The sequence below is a fragment of the Perca flavescens genome, chromosome 1, assembly GCF_004354835.1.
Source record: "Perca flavescens isolate YP-PL-M2 chromosome 1, PFLA_1.0, whole genome shotgun sequence".
Lineage (NCBI taxonomy): Eukaryota > Metazoa > Chordata > Actinopteri > Perciformes > Percidae > Perca > Perca flavescens.
The window spans coordinates 60001-77160 of record NC_041331.1 but is presented as its reverse complement, the minus strand read 5'-3'; the positions used below and the strand labels follow the sequence as shown (position 1 = coordinate 77160).

Here is a 17160-nt window from a genome sequence, read left to right as displayed (position 1 = left end):
CAGGGGCTTAAATGGCCTGGCCTGGTGTATTGGTCTTTGATTTTAACCTTTCGTGAGCATAACAGGTCATTACAGTCATCCAATCAACTTATTTTAGAAGTCCCAAGGTCAAGGTACAAACTGTGGGTTGCTGCCCTGAGACTTGGAAGTTTCTCCCTGACATCTGCACTATACCAGACGTAGCTCTTTTTAAATCTGAACTCAAAACTTATTTATTTAGAATGGCTTTTATTACATTGTAGCACTATGACATTTTTCCTTTCTTCCTCCTGCTTTTATGTAACCTTTTCTGATTTCTTGGTCCTTGATGTAAAGACCTTTGGATACCTGCTCGTTGCGAGGAGAAACTAAATGTCTTGCTCATGGACACAGTGGCTGATGTATCGCAGTGGGAAGTGAACCCAGATCCCCCACACCAAGGGCATGTGTCATATCCACTGCACCATCACCACCTGTACATTCCATTGCCAAACTAGTATCATGGCGAAATTAAGTATCACTACAGCCATGCACATGACACTTCTCGAATGGCTCTTTGTCCTCTTTCTTTACTGGCCCTTTGCACATTGAGTATGTTCCAAATACTTACATTTTCACCATATATACAAATATGGCAAAGCACTTAGCTTAGTTTTGTTTTTTGCACAGTTAGCTGCAACTACACAGGTTGCTTATATGCTCACAAACGATAAATGACATTTGTGAATACAAGTGGACTGGTGTCTCCTTCAAGCCTACATAATGTATGTTAATACTCAAAACAGTAGTTTAATACTCAGAACATACTGTAGGTTTTCAGTGATATCTTTTCATAGAAATATACATTGTTTTAGGTTGCCCAATATGGATACCTGAGTTTCATAAGGCATAAGACTTTCATAGAACTAACAGAAATTCAACTTTTAATACTTGAACTAATGTTAAAACGTAAAACAATAATTTAACCTAACTAACATTATTATTACATCTGACAAGCCAACATAATAATTTTGGCTTGTAATGCTAATGGCTATAGAGTCAGTATGAAAATATAGAATATTATACACATACAAACTAGAAACTTACTAAATTAAAGGAACACTGTAACAAGCCCCCAGTTTTTGGTTCTAATCTGTCATAAACAGAGATGCTGCTATTCACATGACTGCATTGCTGAGGTCTTCAACAGCAGCTGTAACTCCACGCTGCCAACTGGAGTGTGACTGTTAAAACATGAAGAATTGGAGCGTTCTCTAGTCCAACTACAAACAAAGCATGTTTAAAGGCAACTACAACCTTGGATCTTGCTAGAACCCACTCTCCCTGCATAATTAAAAAATGAGAACCTTTAGCATGTAAATCCATTAAACTCTTTTATTGCCAGAAACTTGGTAAAAACCTATTCCTAAATTTCTATTAATGATTTATCGCTAATATCACATTGAAATAAAACTTTTGCTAGCCACATTTTCACATTAATTGTCAGTGAAGCATTTATCCCTGGTAGTTAAAAATCAGTGCTGTGTGCAACACATAGACTGTACAGTCTATGGTGCAACGTCATAGGTCATGCTAAGAAAAACAGCCTTTTCAAATGGTTTGTGTAACCAACAACAAGAATCAGAGCTGTGCATACAAGAATATAAGGTGGCGTACAGTGATTTTGAGTAGAATTGACGAAGACAAAAATGGTTGCTTGCAAGGTAGACTTTAAAATGGTAACTAAAAATGAATGCCTGTTGAATTAATTGCTGATGTCTGGAGGCGTGGCAAGAAGTCTGACAAGGAAAGAAATATGAGCATAATAAAAAATGATATTGAATAAGAATGATGGCTAACCCTTCATATGTTTTCAGTCAAGGTACAACATTTAGTATGGATGTGGGGAGGATGATGATGTTGTTAGCGATGGTGATGATGATGCAGTTCTTCCTCACCTGTAGACGGCTCTGTGGCTCTGATCCCTCTCCTCTCCATTTATGAGACAAGAGTATAGGCCAAAGGACTCGGCACCTTGAAAACACAGAGGAGAAGCAAAAAGAGATAAGGGGAAAATAAACGTTTACAAAATAAAAAGTGCAATAATACAGTGTGGAGTGCCAGCTTCTCTATTTGGCTGGCAAAAAGTTGTCATTGAGGTCCATCATATACACACACAAACAGAAAACACAATTAGGGCACATTGGGTTTATTTTTAAGCACACATGCATTTTTTAGGACCTATAAATCACACTTTAATTAGCCGTGAAACAGATGAGCATTGTGTATTTCTACCTACATTCCCCCGAGACATCCGTTACCCCCCTCCTGCTCTGCTCAGATAAACTGCGTTGGTGTGTCTAATGAGTCTGTGAAACACATGGAAAGCATCCCATAGGACAGCGGGGACTATTAGAGGAAATGACCACACATACATTATAGACTGTCTATAATCTCCAACCTGCCCACTACTGCTGGCTGCTTTACACACACATACACAGTGATGTGGGTCAATGTATGAGCTTCCCAGATACAGTCGAAGAAAGCAGCAAAAAAAAAGAAAACTGACAGAAGTTGTTGCTTTAATGACACAGACATAGCTTGCTCCTCATCTCTGCTCAAGGCTACACTAGCCGATACTAGCATGCACTAGTGGTGTGCTATACTGCAAAATTTGGTATCAATCCGATACCAAGTAAATACAGGGCCAGTATCACCGATACCAATATGATACCGATACGATACTGATACTTTTTAATAATTAAGGTGGATGCATCATCAAATTGCTAAATGGATTCTCATGACCTTTAAGTGGTTATGTGACTTTTCCATGGGATTATTAATAAGTTAAAACCCAGGACAGAATGTTCACATGGTTCTATAAATTTGTTGTGTTAAGACTGTATCTTACAGCCTTTTTTACAAATTATACAGCTTGCAGTTGTTGTATTTTTGGCCTGAAAATATAGCCACACGGCGCTCCTCTTCCTCTCTGCCATTCTTCTGCTCGGTCTCTGTCCTGCTTGTGTGTGTGTGCTGCTGGCTGCCGCCAGGCCTGGCTGCTTGCTTGTTTGTTTGCCCGGCGCTGCTGAGTCACGTGACGGTACAACATCAAATCACAAGAGGGGGAGGAGGAGCAACGTGTGCCTGCTCCACGCTGTGACAGGAGCGGCACAGACAGAGACACCGACAGCCAGGTCGCCTCTTTGATGAAACCGCAGCAGTGAACACTGCAGAGAAACTGAAACTAAAGTATCCATCTCATCACACTGGTATTGATCAATATCAATACCAACGTTGGTATTGATATTATCGATATTTGGATCAATCCGCACACCACTAGCATGCATGTATCCATTTGGATAGGAGCACAATGTAAAATTGGTGGAGTACTCTTTTATATAATACAGCTTGCAGAGTCCTGTTTCAAAAGCCTTGCGTATCAAGCACTGGAGGCGGCGACACACCTTAAAGGGCAACTTCAGTTTTTTTCAATCTGGACCCTATGTTCCTGTCTAAGTGACTGATGGGAACAACAATCTTTGACATTGGTCCAGTATTAAGTAAGATCGCTGCAGTTGGCAGTGGCGAAACAAGCTACAATGTAAGTTAATAGGGCAATTGTCCAGCTTGTATTTACCTTCACAAAAGTGCTTGTTTTGCCGCTGACAGACTCAGATTAATATTGTAAGTGTCTTCCAAACACCCTCTCCAGGACTGTCATTGTCTTACTGTCTGGAACAAGACTCAACTAACTTGTTTTTGAATGTGTGATTGGTCTGGACAACAGAGGGGAAGAGAGAGGCAAATCCATGAAACAGAAAGCTGCTTTTGGCTCCGTGTCCCTCCACCCAGCATGGCATCTAAATGTCCAGCTGAGTTTCTGGCCTGAACGTGCTCCTGTCAGAATGCTGATAACGATATCATCAGAGCAGCAAAAGCTGCAGCCTTCATCTACAACACTTACAAGCTGTGATGGATATGGTGGCTTAATTCATTATAACTTCCATGTAAATCATATGTTCAAACTGTTATCTTCAAACTACTGGTATGATAAAACAACAGTTTCAAATATATATAAATTATATTATTATTTCAGATGTTTTTCTAAAATATAAAGTTAAATGTAACAGGCAGACAGTCACAATATCGAGAGTTACATGTCATGTGGATGATGAGCTGTGCTGTACGGGAATATTCCACCTCCTGAAAATCTCAGTGGCTTTACTTCATCAGCCACATCGCTTTAAGCCTTTCCCGCCACGCTGCCAATTCGGCCAGACAGCATTCACTGCTGTGTTACTCTATGTTTAAAGGAAGTTACACAAAATAAAAGCGCATGTGCTTCCAGGTTGTCTCACACATAATTATGGGAGGAGTAGAATGCGTTGTATGAAGAAATTTACATATTCTCAAAATGTAAAATCAAGTCTCTCAGACAAAGAGGATGAAATGTTACTATGAGCTATCTTGCAAATGAATGAAGAAGAAAATACTGATGTTAAAAAAAGCTGTGATGTCACCAAGTTGCGAGGCTACCCTATATGCAAACAAGTGTCTTAGTTTGCATGTCTTTGCATACTGTATGTCTTTCTATTTACAGACCGAAAACCAAAGCCAAACACTTCCCATTCTCACCACTTACACTTTTGATTATTCTCACTCTCTGCACACAAACTCAGCTTATTAAGTCTCATAATTATGACCAAATGGCAAAAATCATTATCAACAAAATCATCATTTGTTCACTCTCACAAGAAAGAGAAAATAAACATGAATGTTAAATCATTTTGTAATATTAATCATTTTTACATGGTGTTGTTTAGGACATGCTTGGCTAGGCAATATGGCTGACTGTTATGGCTATCATGGTTTTAATACTAAGAATTCTTTCCATTATTGACGTATGTCACATGCGGTTAATGTATGCAAGATGGTTTATAAAATACTCAAATTGCTAATATTGAAATATTATTGAAAGAAAAATATCGCAATCATGGCATTGACTTACTGGAAGAGCGAGAGCGTCCATTCATGAAGACGTTGAGGAACTTCTTGGAGAAGTGCAGGTCGACCTCTGGAGTGGAGTCTTCAGACAGACAAGCCGTGGCCTCTCTCCTCACTCCTCCTATCTGAATGCCATCCTCATCGTCCTCATCTTCCTCCTCGTACTCCTCCCCTATGGCAGACTCGTAGGGAGAAGAGACGCAGTTGTCATAGACGGTAGCCGAGTCGCTGTCGTCACTGTAGCCTTGGTAACATTGCCGGAGGCTGACCAGTTCTAGCTGAGCGTGCTCATCAACCACTAGTGTGTATTTTACCGAGTCATATGAAAGGCCGCTGGCCTCCGAGCTCATGGAAGTCCTAGGTGGGACTCTCCTGCCACCGCCATCCCTATTTACTAAATCCTTTCCTCCCCCATTTTCTCCTCCCTTCCCCAAACTTCCATCCATTATTATCCTGTCCACATCCTCATCTTCCCCGCAGTAGCTTTCATCTGTGGCATCCACGTACTCCACAGATGATCCGGGTCTCAGCATGACCCCGGCCCCCGTTCCTGCCCCCTTCAGGCTGAGGTCCAGTGTGAGGGAGGAGCGGGCTGAGTGAGCCATGCTGGGTGGCGTGATGATGGACTCTACACAGGAAGTATATGAAGGTGGGGGGACATATACCTCGTCCTCCTCATAGATGGAGGGGTTTGTCCGGTCTGGGAGGGGCTGGTATGGAGGTGGGCCCTCTGTGTCGGAGCTGATGGACATGCGGCCCTGCTCAGTCTGCTGCGAGAGGAAAGGCCGCTCCTGCACGTTGGGAGGGTCTAGAGGGTCGGCAGAACGCTGCACAGGAGTTAGATAAATCTCCTCTGTGGGTTCTATATGGACGTCCGTGTGGTAGTGGATCCTCTCCCGGTGGTGCCCCCCTCCATCGGCCTTCCTTGCTGGGTTTAGAGGAGCAGGTGTATAGTTCTGCGGTGGGGGTGGCGCAGGCGGCTTCTCCTGCAGCTTGGAGCGAGTCGCAGCCGTTGCAGAGTGTCCAGAGGTGTGGCTGTGTCTGCAGGGGGCGTCAGTGGAAGTCCCGCGGTCTTTGGTCTGCGCCCCCACGCCCTGCACCTTGTCCTCGTCGCTCAGGCAGCTGTGCTCACGTGGAGGGGTGAGCTCACCTGGAGGAGAAGCAGACACAAACAACAATGCGCACAAACACACACGCAAACACACAAGCACGCACAAAGGCCAGATACATGCACAGAGTAAATATACATGATGCAGAAATGCAGACATGACCGGCACACAAACATGAAGCCAGACATGGCAACAAAAACACAGACAGATAAAGCAAAGCAGAGACAGAAAGAGAGAAAAGTAGAAATTGTTAGGTAACCGTTGTCAGGATTACGCAGCTAAATCCCTGTTACACATCAACATGAAATCATAGTGGAGCCAGGAGATGGCGGTTGATGTGTTATGTCATAATTTATCGCCAGGAAATTCAGGCATGATATTTTCCGCAGAACTTGCGGCTGAACACAGAGAGCAAATGACAGGTGAGTTCTGTGCATGTTTCAGAAGCAAGCAGGGAGGCCAATTCAGGACAACACTTAGACATTTCAGTCTTGTCTCTCCTGGAAAGGAATTAAGTTCTACATTTTTGTGAACTTGCTACTTAGCAATGCATCATCACAGACGTTATTGGATGCAAATTTACCGCAATTAACCCTCTTATCATATTCAAAAATATATATATATATATATCCTCCTTGTGGCTTAGGCTGCACCTGCATCGAATCACTTTGCAATTCAAATTTTGTGAAATATTGTCAGATGACTCCTTAACACAAACTTTAAATGAGTCTTCAGTGCTTGTTTGCATATGAATGGCACCCATTCATTAACAAATCTGCAGGTTTTATCACAGTAAGTCTGAGAATTCTTAGTGTGAGTAAAAATAAATTTTGCGACTGTGAAAATGAGGACAAACAATGAAGTGATGAAGTATTGTTTGTCTCATCTAATTTTTTTTTCTCTATTTTGGATTTTGAAATGCCCATGCTGTAAAACGCATATGCCGTTAAGTTGACCAGGATACATTTATTGCGCTTTGGATAATTTAAGTAATATATATATATATATATATATATATATATATATATATATATATATATATATATATATATATATATATATATATATATATAATAAATGCTTTTTAGTTTGAATTGTGGAGATCTTTATTGTTTGTAATTTAAAAAACAAACCTTCCCAACTCAATGTTTCTTCATGTTTCAGTTTGATTCTAGCAAACCATTCATTTTCTTTAGAAAAAAAGGCAAAGCTTTTCTTGGTGAAAAATATCTTGATTTTATTGAGCAACATTGGACAGACCATTCTAGTGCAGCCAGCACATCATATTGTACAGACTATAATCATGAGTGGCCAAATTGTGCAACCTGTTTCCATCAGCCTTCTAGTTGTAGTTCTGAGTCTAAGATATCAAATACCTCTGAAATAAGTACCTCGCAATTGCACTCAAGTGCAGAAGTTTTTCACTTTAATTGTTCAATGCTGTGAGCACAAGCAATTCCATTAACCTCCATTGTTTTAGGGCCACCATTTCAACCTTGTATCAGCAGTAAAAATCCCCTTTTGAGTTCCATGAATTTGTACATCCAGTAGCATAATGCTCTTTCATTCATGAAACGCTCTGCTCTTATCTCCCGTCTTCCCTTATAATACTGACAACGTTTTTATTGTTTTCTTTTGAAATGGAGACAAACAACTCATTTCGGTTTAGCATGACTTAATTTTAATTCATTTGGTGTGTGTGTTGTTGTTGTGATGCTACATGTTGACTGATTTGGGTATTTGGAGTGAAATCAATTATATTTTCCTCAGCATTGGTCTTGTGTAGGGTTTGGTGAACCCAAGGCTAGCAATGGTGTGATCATCTCATCTCAGAATAATGCATGAATGCTTCTATTCTGTATTAAGCCAACATGGGTTGACTAACACATGAAAGACTGTTGATTTACCCAGAAAGTTGATTTAGCCAGATCTTTTTCTCTATTTTTTTAAATGATTGAGGTAACAAGTAACATACTTTTTCCATCAGTGTTGAGTTGTTGGCAGGGAGTTTGGTTAGTCTCGCCTCACATGGTGCTCTGAAAAGAGCTGTAGCAATGAGCAATGACAGCTCCCCAGCTAAAATAAGCCCAGAGCTGGCTAACACAGCAGACACAGTATATAGCATTAGCTCACTTAGCTTAGCATAGCTAATCCAAGCCTTAACACCATACAACCTGCCAGACTCAATGCAAATCACAAACGTGTTCAGCTGCTTTGTTAGTAGCCTAAGTAAAAATATGATCAGAGACAGCATTCTGGTCTGCACATCCCAGTTATCATCAACTAAACTAGAAAATTCAGATGGTTAAACTAAAATATGAGCTTCATGGTGGGAAAGAAAAGCTCACCTGTTTTAAGAGGCAAGGACGAGCCTGAAACCTTCTCCTGCCAACTGTATTTCTTCCCAAAGGAGTTGTTGTTTAATGTGTCCTGTGGAAATGCAGAAAAAGAGGAAGAGAAGCAAAAGGAAATGGTGAAAAAAAAGAAAAATCGATGTAGAGTACAGAGAGGATGAGAAGGGAAGAGAGTGAGAGGTTTAGTAACTGAGTTCTGGATCCAGAAACTCAATGTACTCAACTTTGTTTTGTCGCTCGCTCTCTTGCTCACACTCACACACACACACACACACACACACACACACACACACACACACACACACACACACACACACACACACACACACACACACACACACACACACACACACCTTTTATTCTGTTGAATGGGCAGGGATTCTTTTGTCTGTGCTCCGTGGTGAGCATTTAAAGGGAACCAGACCTTTTACCAGAGCTACTGGGAACACACACACACACACACACACACACAGAGACACATACACACACACACACACACACACACACAGTGGGAGCCTCTTTAAGCTGTTTGGGGAGAGTTGTTGATAGATGGACGAGAGCCTTTTCTAGAAACCATGATACTTCTCAAATGTATGTTTCTATCTTTCAAATTCTAGAGTCAGGTCAGCCAATTTTACAAAAACTTTATTTTATTTTTTGTTTGCCTCAGAACTGTTTCATCTCCTTCATACTCATTTTTATAAACATATTTGAGTGGACTAATTGAATGCTATTTAAAGAGCACCAATTGAAAATCTTGTTTTTGCTGGCCTTCACTGGTTTAACTTGTCAACAGGGAGTGTTTAGTACGCAGTGACATCCCTGTTGAGTGCAGTTACAAGTGCAACAGTGTGCTCTGTTCTGACCACACCCAATCAGATGTGCAATAGACTTACTTTCAGATACTTTTCAGATACTTTCAGCCCTTTTACTAATACTTGTATACATGTATACTACCATCTTAAATTGCTTTGAGTTGCCAAAACATTCTTGTCACATATTCTCACATTAGGACAAACACACAACACTGGTAAAAGACCAACATCTGAAAAAATTAATTAAAAAAAACATTTGAAAAGGGGCTATAAGAGATGGAAGGAGAACTGGAAACTCCTGTGATGATGATGTGTCACCCCAAATTAGATTGTACCCTCCTCCTCTGTCCACCCACCACCACGCATGACTCACTTCCCATCAATGTGTACCGGGTGGAGACAGAGCTGTTGCTGTGGTAATGAGTGAATCAGCAGGTGGGTGACAGCAGCAGTCATCTGAGAAGCAAAGGTGTGTTTAACTATAAAAATATATAAAAAGAGCATTTCTCAGGGCAGTGACTCAGTCATGGTGTGTGTGGATTAATGGCTATATGGAAGTGACTCTGATAACACATGACTTAGTTTGGCTGTGTGCAACACAACTTCTAAGAGATTTGTCTAATAATCTGACTGTGGTTCTGGCCTTGTCTTTTTTTTAGAGATGTCACCGTGTTGCCAGATCTGAGTGAGAGCAATGTTAAACAACAAAAATAACACCAAACTTGTGATAAAGTGGAATAATATTATTATAAGTATATTTTGTGGAGTGTTTGCTTTGATTGACAGGAGTCTCAGCCTATCATACTTAGCTGGGATGGTAGCTTCTTGCTCGTCCAACCTCAGCTCCACCCTTTGAATTTGGATTTGCCTTCTACAGTAAAAAGGAAGGAAAGGAGATAAATAATAGACCCAGACTGAAACTCTCTTCTCTTATCTGCCTTAGCTGTTCATTTTCCCAATAAAAGGTTTAATTAATGTCCTGCTGTTTTGAATAACAGATAAAGCATTGAATTATACATTTTTAAAGAAATACAAACCAAAGATTCCTAATTTATGCCTAATTTTCTACCAAATTCTTGATATTGTTTTTGCCCATGTGCATTGCTCTATTAGAGTACAACTCAGAGTGTAGTATGTAGGTATATCTTCCAAATCCCTCTCTTTCACAAACACACACACACACACACACACACACACACAAACACACACACACACACACAACTGAACATAAGGAGCATGCCATAGCCAGGTGAGAGATTAAAGACGGACTTGGATTAAGACAGAGGAATCCCTCCTTAGATGGATGTCTGTTCTGTTTTTCTGTCTGAATCATTTTCCTCAAGCTGCTTCAGATGAGTCCATCTGTAAAATAAACCTGCCCTTGTTTCTACAAGAGCTCATTATACTATACATATGTCTTCATTTTTCTAACTGATTTGGGTATATGGAGAGAAATCAATGATATTTTCCTCAGTCTGCAGCATTGGTCTTGTGTAGTGTTTGGTGAACTTATTGTATATTTGCACTTTCTCTGTGTACTTCATTTACAGTACTCTAATCACTGAGAAGTAGAATTGCTAAAAGTGTTTTAGGTTAGCATCAGCAGTGTGTAACTGGGTCAAACTGAATTAAGTCATATGGAACGTGTGTGTTTCATATGGTAACAAAATATGTTTTTTATAAATTAGTGTATAGTTTTTGTAAGAGTGTTTCATTTAGCTAAGGGTCTGAGGTGTTCTGCTGACTTGGTGGAGTGTTCTGAAAAACCGGTCCCTGCTTTCATAATAGTGTTTAGAAATCGAAAAAAAAAAAAATAGGACTCTAATAGGATATTTCACCTTTTAATTATTTGGCACAAAACACTGGCACTCTGCAGATTACATGATTTAAAAATATTGCTTTTCCAAAAGCCCCACTGCTCTAACCCTGATCAGTGTTCAGAACTGCTTTTCCTCGACCACAGGATTCTGTCACTCGCTGTCAAATGATGCAGAGCTAATTGCATATTTTGCATTTTTACAGATCCACTGACCTGGAAACAGTCACCCAGTGTGTGGTCTCTCTCTCTATGTCTCTTTTTACAGTACTCTGTCTGAGAAGAACTGCCTGCAGATCATCAGCACTCATTTGCGTTTTGTCTGTGCCACCTGACTAAAGCTTTTACTGTCAGCTGGAGCTGGTAGAGCTGTTGTCATAGTGTTTCAACTATAGGTGTGCTGGATGAATACAATCCACCATGAAACACTTATATTTGTTATAAACCTATTTTGGTGATGTGCTGCACAATTCAGGCTCTATGTAAGGGTAAGTTATTTGGTATCATATATAGCCATAATGTCTTCCAAATCTGTACATTTTTTCTATATATTTTAGACATGGAGTGGTGGCTTTTTGAAAAGCAGGTAAAACAGCTGTGACCGTATGAGGCTGAAAGGAAAATCACTTCCTTTGCTTATGTGAATTATCCATGCAAGACGAGTAAACAGAGAGACCACTTTCTACACCCAGAGGAGCAAGAAATAATGTCATCAGGTGTGTGTTTAGTAGTACAAAGGTCTTGTCAAGCTTTTATTTAATCACATTTTTCTGCCCAATCTTTTCTTGATTTGAAAAAACTTGCTACCCATCCTTGGGGTTGTCAAAAAGCATTCTGGTGGAAGGTGGAATGGCTAGGCTTCTGTGGTCCAAGTTCTAAAAAAAAGAGGCTACAAACTACTGAGAAACCATTTTTTTCAAGACACTGTGAAAATGCCGTCTGATCATTATTCCATTGTACTGCAGCAGAACAAATAAACAGGTTTTATCCATCAAACTCATAAAACACAACACAATGTTTCCAATCGAGACTATCTTAATTTTATACATAACATGTTAAAGTATAGTTGGCCACATTTGTTACTGTTAGTCAGTTATGATTCCTAAATCAAATGCAAAATGTCCATAAATGTTTCACAGCAGTTTGAACAAAAGGCTTTTCTGACAACCAGGTGTCCCGATTACCTTGAGCTTTTGAGACTGTGAGTGATAAATTAAAGCTAACTAATTAAAGATGAACACATAGCAAACCGCTAGATCCTCATATTAAACAGACAAATTCATTACAAAGACATCATCTGTTAAAATGGCTAAGCTACACCAAAAGTCCAGAAATCAAAATATACCCAAGATCTGCTGCTTATGGATGTTACATTAACGAGATGTTGTCGGTTGCTTAATGTCTTCAAAGTTCATGCAAAGACAACTTTCAAGAAACCTTCACCCATTTAACATTGAAATATTTTAAACCAGGTTTGGTTTTCTAGCTGCTGTATGAAGAGAATGAACAATGTCCGACCTAGGAGACAGCAAGACTTCCAAAGAAGAAAAACATTTCAGAGCAATTATTTCCCTTTGGACTTTCCAGTTCTGACAGCTCAAACACACACACACACACACACACACACACACACACACACACACACACACACACACACACACACAGCAGCAGCAAGAACAAAGCGCAGACAAATATAGAGCTGCTTGGTTGATCATGTTGACAGCCTGCACTGCGGGGGAGTGTGTGTATAAGTCATACTGTAGGCAAACACACTATACAATAATGTATACATTGCATAACAAAAGTATCACCATACGGGCATTTACATTTTACCAGGCATTTACCAAACCTGGCAAAGCTTTCTAGCCTGTTTTAGTGCATGGTTTTGTTTTTACAGCACATTTAATGTATGGTTAATCTATATACTTGACGTTCCACTTCCAGGATTGACATCCAGACAGCTAGCTAGACCATCTGTCCAATCTGAGTTTTCTCTCGCACAACTATTTCTCTGTGCAGAGTTTAGCGCCTGGGTTGGTTTAAAGAAATGCCATTAAACCAGAGCATGTTTTCCTCCCATCTCTGAATGCTATGTGGAGTAGCCAGACCCTCCTTCAACGTGCTTTGGAGGAGGGTCTGACAAAGCGAGATTACTGTATGGTTTACTCTCACTTCTTTCATCAACCTCATTTTCAGCAGCAGCAGGCGTTTTGACCAAGTCCCAAGCATCAAACAGGCAGACATACGGAGGTAGCCACTAGCTGGTTAACGAATGAAGGAAAAACACTACGTTATTCACAGAGACAGGGGTCGTGTGTGTGTGTGTGTGTGTGTGTGTGTGTGTGTGTGTGTGTGTTTTGAGAGGCTTGACTACAGTGTCACATATGTGTAAAGAAGCTGACAATAAGATTTGTACTGTAATGTTGTAATTTCTTTTTGTGTAATTGTATTTTGTAAAATTGATATCGAAAAAAGTATTGTTTAGGAACATGTTTCAAATCCATGGTGTCGGTATCGACATTTTTTAACGATATCCAGCCATACTACAGTATGTTTAGGCAGTGGTTTGCTGACATATTATTATTATTATTATTATTATTATAATAATAATAAAAACAACTGACGGTTTATATTCTTTGGCATGCTCAACTTTGCTGTCGCAATCTCAGCAATTACTTTGGTGAATATAATATCAGAACCGGAATTAGAGTATTAATAAGCCTGAATATTTTTTTAGCTAAATATTATGATTCCATTGTGTGGTTTTGTAAGCATGAGATGTATTTTGTATGAACTTGGAAACTGTCCTCGCAAGAAGACAACATGAGACCTTAACAAGGAAGACATTTAGGTCAACATTGACCTAAATCGCATGTTTACTATTGTAACTATGGCAACAAAGCTCCCCTAACCTGAATAAAGTAGTCATTTTAACCCCAACCATGATCTTTCCCTAAACCTGAACAAGATGTTTTTGTGTCTAACCAGAACAAAACCCTAACCATATCGGACACATCATAAAATATTTCTATTTTTCAACAGTGAATATGTATATCAGAAAACACTTGTGTATACACACACACACACACACACACACACACACACACACACACACACACACACACACACACACACACTAGTGTGTCCATTTAGTGAAGGAAAGCATGGACCAGAGCTCTGCTGTATGAACAGAAGGTGGACAGACATACTGTACATGGGATCAACAGATATTGATCAACGCTCGCGCATACTTTCAGCGTTACACATACAAACACACACACACTTATGTTTGTATAGTTGTACTTGTGATGACACGTATACCATACATTCTGTAGCTCCTAACCTTAAGCTAAAACTAATCCTAAACCTAAAAGTAACCCTCCAAATCACCCTCCAAACAGTCCATTGAAGACTAAATGTTTTGAGGTTTAAGCTGGAATTGGTCCTCAGAAAGATACAAGTACAATAACACACACACAGTCACGAGCTCTAGCAGCATTCAAAAACAAACAGAGACGGGCACCAAGGGGAAAAAAAATCATTGTGTCTTGACAATTGAGGCTATTGTTCTGTCCAGAAAACACATCCTGTCAGAGAAACAATTGTAGTGAATCCAAAGATGATGTCACGCAGGTTTTCATTCCTATTTACATCATTAAATGTCTTATTTGTGATTGAGGAGGAACCCAGACAGGAAGATACACAGACAGACAGAAAAAAATTGTCACTGAAAGTCCTCAATATTCAGTCATCTGTCACAAACTGTGTGTGTGAGAATAAGGGTAATACAGGCTCTACCTGTGTGCGTGGCACAATCGGGAAGAGGTTAAGGGTTGTGGGTCTCTTGGGCCGGTAGGTATCCATGGTAACAGGTGCTGCAGGGTCCTTGGTGATTGGCAGTGGTGCGATGGCGGATGCCTTCAAGGACTCTTTGTCACTGTGGTAACCGTCGGCACCGTCGATGAGTTCCAAATGCAGCATCTCTGCCTGAAACTGGCCGACGGCACCCAGCTCTGCCCTCCCCGACATGCTATTGGTTCCTCGCCTCACATGGCCCTGCAGGGATTGGAAGAAACACGCTGTCAGTCGAGGACGGGAAAGAGAGAGAGAGAGAGAGAGAGAGAGAGAGAGAGAATGGATGGGATGAGGAGATTGATCCAGCCAATTAGAGGCTGCTCTGTCTTCTGCCTGTTACACTCTCACTGCCAACTGAGCAGAAAGCAGAGACAGAGACTAATTCCAGCATCAGGTTCTCCACATAACAATATTTACCTAAAATAATGAAGTGAGAATGAAAACTCCTTCTGCTTATCCTTTTGCAATCACTAGGCTATTCATTCACAGGTTGTTTTCATTTCAGTCTAAATCTTTTTAATAAAGACCACAGTTAATTACGGGTCCAAGCCCGAGGGGGCTGGGAAACACGTTTGCAAGGCAAAGTGGTTTACAGATCCAGCAGAGCTGTGGAAACCTATTGTTTTCCTAAAGATTATGATTTTTCTTATTTTTCCACATCTAAAACTGTTTCTAACCCTAACCCTAAACCATACATGGTGGGGCGGTGCTGTTTTCAGGACTAGTCCGGATCCCTGCACGGACCTCGGACACAAAACTTCACCCACTTCCACCACTAGGTGGCGCTATAGCAGAAACAAACGTGTTTGGCCTTATAACTCCCAAGACGTACATCGCACATTAAAAATCATATCCATGCATTCCGAGTCCAGCTGAATCTTCTGATATCAGCCACGGCCATTTCCACCTGAACCTTTATGTGCAAAAAATCACAATTTATCGTAAACCTACTTTTTCGAAATCCTACTTGACCGTGCAACCGATCTACACGGAACTTGGCACCTGCATCTCCAGACCAACCTGACAAAAAGCTTTCAAAAGAATTTTTATCGGTAAAAATTTGTGCAAATTCCGCACAAACAAATGTGTGTAGCTAGCCACAAAAACACAAACTTTGCCATATCTCGGGCAATTAGATGCTATCAATGCAAAACTTTAGATTCTTCTTTGCCATGACCCTATAAGGCTCCCCAACAATTTTACATGTATGTTTCATGAACGGCTCATCCGATTGTTATGAAATTTGGAGGGTACCAACTAGGGCCACTCCTGGGTACACGCCTACAGTGGGGTACTGATTCGTCAAAGTGGGCGTAGCCTATGGGACCCACGTTTGAATTTACCACTTACACTAATGTGAGCAACTTCAAATTTACAGGGCAGATGTACAATGGGTCAGGAACCTCACATACCAAAAATTACACATATGGACCAATAGGTGGCGCTATAATGATGTCAAACGTGTTTCTGCCTATAATTCCCACATTATACATCGCACATTAAAAACCTTACATCCACGTGTTCCTTGAATCAAGCTGAATCACATGATATAGGCCACGCCCAGTTCTGCTAAAAAGTACGTGTACTTTTTTGAATTCCTCTTAGGCCATGCATCCAATCTGCACAAAACTTGGCACATAGCATCTACAAAGAGACCTGATGAAAACGTATCAAAAGAACTTTGCTAAGTTAAACTATGCGCAATTTACAACCAAACTAATTTCCGTAGCTAGCAACAAAACTCCATCCCACTACGATGCTCTGTACCAAATGTGGCGAAGATCGGCCATTAGGGGGCGCTATCATAAACTGGAACATTTGCAATTGCAATTTCTCTGCTGTAAGAATTGCTATCAACATGGCAGATGGGACAATGGTTCATGGACCTCACATACCAAAAATTACACATTTGGACCACTAGGTGGTGCTACAATGGCCTTAAACGTGTTTTTGCCTATAACTTCCATAATACACATCGCACTTTAAACAAACTTACTTCCACGTGTTCCTTGAATCAAAATGAATCACACTATATAGGCCACGCCCATTTTTAGCAAAGACATATTTTCGCAATATTGCAAAATGTGCAAAACCAAGTTTTTCGAACTCCTCCTAGGCCATGCATGATGTTCTCTACCAAATTTGGTGAAGATCGGCCATTAGGGGGCTCTACAATCGAGGTAGACGCCTTTTGTTAAATAACAATGCAGTAAATGGGAAATTTGCAATTGCAATATCTCTGCCAC

The 17160-nt window shown here is 40.4% G+C and overlaps 1 protein-coding gene across 1 annotated transcript in view; it reads right to left on the bottom strand.

The window, feature by feature from the left end:
- mapk8ip1b (mitogen-activated protein kinase 8 interacting protein 1b) overlaps positions 1 to 17160 on the bottom strand; it is a 69914-nt gene that overhangs the window by 8369 nt on the left and 44385 nt on the right. Inside the window, exons 3-8 of the mRNA XM_028576297.1 lie at positions 14858 to 15115; positions 9617 to 9699; positions 8653 to 8698; positions 8423 to 8504; positions 4970 to 6115; positions 1917 to 1992 (exon numbers count right to left, since the gene is read on the bottom strand). Of these exons, the coding sequence (XP_028432098.1) occupies positions 1917 to 1992; positions 4970 to 6115; positions 8423 to 8504; positions 8653 to 8698; positions 9617 to 9699; positions 14858 to 15115 (1691 nt within the window). The remainder of the gene's footprint in view (positions 1 to 1916; positions 1993 to 4969; positions 6116 to 8422; positions 8505 to 8652; positions 8699 to 9616; positions 9700 to 14857; positions 15116 to 17160) is intronic.